Source organism: Trachinotus anak, unplaced genomic scaffold, assembly GCF_046630095.1.
Source record: "Trachinotus anak isolate AG129_WGS33_773 ecotype Australia unplaced genomic scaffold, CSIRO_AGI_Tana_v1 ptg000019l, whole genome shotgun sequence".
Lineage (NCBI taxonomy): Eukaryota > Metazoa > Chordata > Actinopteri > Carangiformes > Carangidae > Trachinotus > Trachinotus anak.
The window spans coordinates 25649308-25656238 of record NW_027273870.1 but is presented as its reverse complement, the minus strand read 5'-3'; the positions used below and the strand labels follow the sequence as shown (position 1 = coordinate 25656238).

General features: G+C 38.8%; 1 protein-coding gene across 2 annotated transcripts; it reads right to left on the bottom strand.

The window, feature by feature from the left end:
- Positions 1 to 253: 253 nt before the first annotated feature.
- Positions 254 to 6279, bottom strand: LOC139635990 (cell adhesion molecule CEACAM1-like). 2 transcript variants are annotated; one of them, XM_071503614.1, is made up of 9 exons: positions 6080 to 6279; positions 5542 to 5844; positions 5219 to 5452; positions 4472 to 4570; positions 4025 to 4225; positions 2630 to 2968; positions 2154 to 2502; positions 1992 to 2049; positions 254 to 1586 (listed from the first exon to the last, which is right to left on the bottom strand). In XM_071503614.1, exons 1-9 carry the CDS (start codon positions 6132 to 6134, stop codon positions 1392 to 1394), a joined length of 1833 nt encoding a protein of 610 aa, XP_071359715.1. In that variant the 5' UTR covers positions 6135 to 6279; the 3' UTR covers positions 254 to 1391. The 2 variants fall into 2 exon arrangements, with proteins under 2 accessions (XP_071359715.1, XP_071359717.1); XM_071503616.1 differs by having other exon boundaries at positions 1992 to 2046.
- Between the last annotated feature and the right edge of the window lie 652 nt (positions 6280 to 6931).

Genomic DNA, 6931 nt, shown 5'->3' with positions numbered 1-6931 from the left:
GCACATGCTTAAACTGTGTGGTCTGGAGTTTCATTCAGCCTTAGACGTACAATCCATAGTCCACCTGTGAAGTGAAGGGTCACCTCACCAGCAAAACGCAAAACACAACTTGATATGACTTACTCTACTAAACTATGTTTATAGAAAAAATGGAGTGAATAATTGTAAAAAAAAAAAATATATATATATATCTTTTCTGTTGTAGTAAGATAAGAAACCAATTTTTTTAAAGATTTCGTTAGATACACTTACATATGAATAAACCTTTAATGGATGGACAGTATGTCACATATTGATACATGGTCATAAAAATGCTGCAAGCATAGAAAAGCAATATAGAGACCCATGGCATTACAGGTAACACTTCTGACATGAGTCAATCTTAAAAACAAAACTTGAAACGGCGGTCATGAGTTTTTACGGTTAGACAAGTCATTTAATGTGAGGTGAGTATTTGCTTAAATAGCTGGTCGTTAGCTTTGTGTATTGTAAGAGCTGATACCTAAATAGGAATTAACATAAAGCTGAAACGCAAATTCTTCAATACAAATGAATTCTTTGAGAAATAAGTCATTAGCTTAGCTGGCTTTAATTTTTGTCTCATATTCATTTAAGGTCTGTTGTTTACATAGTAAACAGTCCTCAGGCTGTTGCGGGCAACAGGGAAAGTGTCATGATGTATTTATTTATTCAATTTATTTATTTTAAATTGATATTGTTGTTAATCTGATCACACATTAACAATAAAAAATCATTACATGTGAATTGCTTCACATTCTTAGATATAGTATTTACATTTAAATTCACTCATTTTGCAGATGCTTGTTTCCAAAGTGACTTAAGATTGAGGGACTGATTGTACCTTTTGAGGTTTTTGTGTGTGTGTGTGTGTGTGTGTGTGTGTGTCATACTTTTTTAAAATGCATGACCCTGATGAAGGCAGCAAACAAATGCACAGCAAAGTTGTTGATACTGTAAGTGCTGCAGGAGTTGTGGCGTCTTCAACTTTGTGTTGTGTGTTGTTTTGTGCGTATCACTGAGGCAGCTCTTTACACATTTGTCTGTGTTGCACGCCCTTTTTTTTTTTTTTTTTTAACACATGCAAAGTTCCATGTAACTACTTTTTCAGAAACACTTTTTTTCTTTTCTGACAGATATTTCAAAGTGTGTTGCAAGTTGCTTCTCGCAACACTCTTCAGGCTCGGTCCTTTTGGGGTGAAGTGAAATAGAGGTGGAGAAGCTTTAAAATGTGACAGTAAAGTCTGTCATATCAGAGAGGTCACCCACAACACACCTCTGTGCACTGGAGGGTTTTATTAAAGTAGAGCTTGTGCCAAAAATGAGTTAAGTCATGAAGTGGATCCTGAATCAGTTGTAATGGTAAGAGATGCTCACTCAGGGGTCGTGTTGGGTCTAAAGCTGACAGCAGTATAAGTTGCATGGTCCTCTTTCTCAGGCTGATGTGGTTGGACGGTGCAGTACAGAGGATCTGTCTGGGTCTTAGAGAAGAGGACTGTGCTGTAGTGAAAGTCGTCCTGCTCTGCTGGTTGAGCTGAGATGCTTTCATACACAGGACCAGGGTTTAACTAATGAGGAACAAGACAAATAATGTTAGTTCACGTTGTGGGGCAGTAATTACTGAAGCAATAATAATTACACTACACTGAAACTGGACTGGTTAAGTAATGGGGGTCTTAGTTGTGTTTAAATGCAGCATAACACAGTAGGTATTCATCGTAAGGTATGATAACCCCCCCGTCCCTCCCTCCGGCCGACATATCAGCTTTTGGCAATTTGACAGGGTGAAGATCAGGATGATCAGACTCGAGATAGGATGGTGTACTCATCAACCCTTGTGCTCAGTTTGAAATGACTTGTTCTCTGTTTCTAAGAAACTCGTACTAGAGTACAAGAGTTCGAGTTAAATCTTATGGACCTGTGATCATGAATTCATGTTGTGCAAAATCTTTGTTGAAATTTATGTTTTTTACCTGCTCAGTGTTCTCTGTTGCTTCAGTTGTCAAAGACTGACTTGAATTCCTCCTTCTTCTGGTTAGAGAAATGAATGAAAAGAAATAAATCTTACATGAAAAAGCTATTTCAGATAATAACTCGAATGTTATTGATCTGCAGCAGAGCACAGTGTTGCTCACCTAATCCAAAAGAAGACCACTACACCTATCAAAGGGATGATAACCAGCAGAGCAGCACTGGCTCCTGCAGCAGCTGCTGATCCGTGGTCCTTTCTGATACTTTGGACTGTTAGAGTCTTCTCATTGGATTTTCTGCTGGTTATTACAGCACAGGAGTAGCTTCCTGCATGCTGACTGCTGACTGGGTCCAGAACCAGGTGTTTGTTTTGACCTTGTGGCAGGGTCAGAGGTCGACGGTTCAAGTACCAAGTGTATGTCGTGCCAACAGAAAGAGGACAGCTAGTAATACAAGTCAGTGTGACTCTCTGACCCTCTGTCACCACTGCAGGGTTCAACCTCACTCTCAGATCTGAAATATAATGATATGAGTCAGTAAATACATAAAAAGATCCACAAGTTCTCAGACCTGGATAACAACTCCTTACACCTGCATGAGAAAATAGAGAGTTACACAGTTATTTATTCTATGGAATTACCTGTGACAACCAAAGTCACTCCAGGAGGATCAAACTGTTTCCCAGCTGTAGGTGTCTGGAGTCTGAACATGTACTCAGCAGAGTCATTCTTCTTCAGCTGTTTGATTGTCAGCGTGTGGTGTTTCTTCCTGTCTTCATGATACTGCACACGACCAGCAGCTGTGATCAGCTCTTCACCAGCCTCCTCCCCATTTCTCTTTATTTTATACCACTGTTTAAACTGTGGCTGCTGGTTGTTGGGATGTGTGTATTTACTTGAAATGTCCACTGAAGAGCCTTGTAGAGCACAGATTCTCCTGCTGGCATAATTCACACTCCAACAGTTCTCACCCTCTATACCTGAAATATAGAAAAACAAAAACACTATCAGGTTTTAGGATAAATGTTGGGACTTAAATATCATGATTCTTTGATGGAATTAAAGGGATAGTTCAGGTTATTTGATGTGTGGTTGTGTGAGGTCGTCATGCATAGTCAGTGTGTTACCTGCAGTACCTCAGCTACCTCACACAAGCCCTGGTCAAATAACCTGAACCATCACTTTAACACTGAAGTCAGTGCTTTGACCAACTCATTGAACTGCCACAATCATTAGTCAGTTTCTCTCACCAGCAGTTCACAGGCAGTGTTACCAACCTTGCGCCTTTGTCTCCAGATTTACCAACTTTTCAGACCCCTCGAGCAACTTTGTTCAATAAATCACCCAGCAGCAAAACTAGTGACTTTTTTTTGTCTTAATGAGCCACATTTCTTTGACCATTTTATATTGTTCTGTTGTCTGACAACAGAAACAGACAAACATGTAAATGAGAGAAGCTTAATTGGGTTTTGGCTGTTTTAAAACACTGTATATGTGAACACATGAGCGAGCAGATAAAGGGCTGAAACCAGCTGACACCAGGCAGAATGAAAATATGATGCAGTGACATCATGTACATGCTAATCAGCATATTACATCATCCTGTGATGACATTTAGTGACTTCTTGAATTGGGTTTAGCTACATTTAAAGTAGTTGTTCACAGCTGTTCCACAACAGTTTTCATCTACATCCTTAATTTCACACAATGACTCTACAGTCCAGCCTTATAACAGGTGATGATCTAGTCTTGTTGTTTTATGGATTTCTTCATGTCTCTACCATAAGCATATGCAACATGTCAGCTGCTGCCTACATGTCCCAGTGTGTATTTAAAGTCAAAGGAAAATGTTTTAAGACAACTACAATAAACTCTACAGTGTTTCAGTAATTTCACCCACTCCCCTGATGCTGTGTCATCATTCACATCATCATATTTCTTATTTCATGTATTTGTCTTTCTTATATTTAGATTTATGACACTAATGATTCCATGAGTTTAAACAGATGACAGTCTGATCATTGGTTCATACTCACAGACTTCAGGAGACAGCAGATCCTTAAGACCTTTTACAGCACAAGATAAGCTGTGAGCAGAGCTGGGAATTATAAGCTGACTCTGAGAGTATGAGTACACTTGTCTGTTCCAGTACCAACTATAGACAGTTTGAGGGTCAGTCAGTGGACAGCTGGTGGTACAGGTCAGGATTCTTGGTGAAGTCCTTTGAAGACGTATTTCTGTAGGAAGATGATGAAGACAGTTTTAATTTGTTTGTTTAATAATGAAGTTACATCAAGTGTCAAAAAACTCTTAAAGCGTAATTTGCACAGGTGAATAAGTTGTTAAAAAAACACAAGTGAGAAAACAAAAGACAAACATCAACAGTGTGAACACAAAATCAATATTGTGTAAAAGATGTTTATTTTGAAACATGAATCCAGTCCTGAGGGAAGGAGGTCTGTAAATGTTTGTGGTAACTTAACCTGTGGGATATGTGATGGAGCAGGACTCATCCACTGACGTCTGCTCACACATTCTTCCTTTAGCATAGGTCACATTAATGCAGGTCGGTGTGACCGAGTCTGAACAAAGAGAAATTACATTTAGTATTTTTATTGCTGAACAAGTTTTACTCCATGTTTTCTGAAAGTGTCACATGTTAAACCAAACACTGTAAAACATCCCACAGGGATTTAGAGGAATGATGTCATCTTTTCTCATCAAGCTAATGTAAATATATATAAAATAAAAAGTTAATTCAACTTCAGAACACAGAAACATGAGTTGTTCTGTCTTGAAGTCTGTTGACCTAAAATGCTGAGTTGAATGATTGTACAGCTGAGTGTTCACTCAACTCTTTAAATAAAGTTTTTAAAGAAACTAACCAGTATATCAACAGACTTCCCAGCATGCATTGTTTGAGAGTTAAAACTCTCAAACAAAACTTCTGAGGAGAAGTCACAGTCATGTCCCTTTCTAATAATGAAAACAATGTGAACCACAATGGAGGTTTCTCACTCCTTTACACAATCTACAACACAAATGTTCACACAACAGACAATGTTTGATCAAGATAAGAATTGGAGGTGTGAGAAGAACTAATTGCATTTTTTTGTGTGATTAAAAATGTTCATGCTGCCCCTTCACTCATATTTTTAAATTCATACTTCAAGTTATATTGTACAGTTCTGGTTGTGTAACATAATAAGAAGCTAAATGTTGTGACTCACCCACTGAGACTTCAGGGGCTCTGAGCTCCTCGTAGCCTTTGACAGCACAGGAGTATCTGACTGCTTCCTCACTGCTGACCAGCTCTTGGTACCAGGGAGACCAGTCCTGATAGAGAAGCTCTCTGTTCTTGTACCAGATGTAGGCTGCAGGGTTTTCAGTCAGAGGACAGCTGCTGCTACACCTCAGTGTCACCGTCTGTTCCTCTGTGGCTGGAATCACCTTTACCTGCAGGTCTGAGATGAAGGTGAATATACAGTAGATAACACTGGCATCCACACACACATGTAATTCTTCATGGAAAAATAAGTGACAGCCACTTTACCTGCAACTTGGAGGCTGATTACACTTTGCAAGCAGGCATGTGTAGAGTCAGTATTCTCACTGCAGCAGTAACGGTTTGCATCACTCTCTGTCAGATCTTTGATTGTTAGAGTGGGTTGACTTTTGTCAGACATGTTGGATGTTACACGATGTCCATCCACAGAGATCTCATTCAGGATGTAAGTGTAGCCATCCGAGTGCACAGTGAACCATTTGTTGCTTGAAGTGGGAACTTCAGTTGAGCAGAGCAGATCCACTGATGAACCTTTTAAGGCACAGATGCTTTTTGTTCGTCCACTGACCCCTTGAACAGAAGCTTTTATATTAGCAAACATCTGGACAGGTTCATGGCATCTAAAGAGCCGATTAAGTGACATTTTGTTTTCTATTTTATAGAAACAAATTTTCAATTCAGTAACTTTTTGTTCAGTAGTCAGTCAACAGCCTTTTTACCAATGTAAGTCAGCTCAGTAAAACAAATTTTAAATAGTTAACAGATAATGAGTGTATGATAAGAAGGAATAATCAATAAATCCTACCTGAGATGTACAGGATGAAACCCATGAACACACGTCCAGCTCCGGCCAACAACATGGCTGTTGTGCTCCTTCAGTTTCTGATCAGAAGGTTGAATCTATAACAGTATTTGTATCAGTCTTATAACAACTGCTGCATTCATAAAAAAACTCATCCGAAAGAATCAAACATGTAACGCGGTGGTTAAATTCAACAGCAGTTCACTCACGGCCCGAAGACTGGAGAGGAGCGTTTGTCTGAGAGTGACGCCTGGATGCAGCTTTTATGTTGTAACATCACTTCCTTTCACATTACGTGATAAAATTCTCAGAAAAAGGAAACTAGAAGTGTGGCTGCATGTTCTGTTTTTTTTTCCCACTACTCAACATCATCATTTTATTTTTTGTCCTTTCTCACTGTTACTGTTTATTTTCAAAATGTCTTTTCAGTTGTGTCCCCTTTTTACGTAAAATGCAAAAATAATGATCTAATGAGCTGTTTCTGTTGTCAGAGTGAGAGCTTTGGAAAGTGAAGCAATCAGAAGAAAGTCTCATCTGGTTGGTTTATGGTTAAAAAGAATAAACCCATGAAACTGAACTGACTCCTTTCTGAGGTGCTTGTTTCAGGACTTACATGTGGTTTAAACCCATGTGGGTTGAAAGAAGAATCAGACTGTATCCAAAATCATTATCTGTAAACTGTATAGTGCATTTCTTTACTGTGAAATGTATGCACAATGTAGTGCCCTCAAAAATTCCCACAACAGAATGAAAAAAATGTTTTACTATCAAACAACCCCACAATGCAATGAGGCATGTTTTATAAATGCAAAGTGCCCAAATCTGAATGCGCTGCTTCACCATAGAATATTCTAC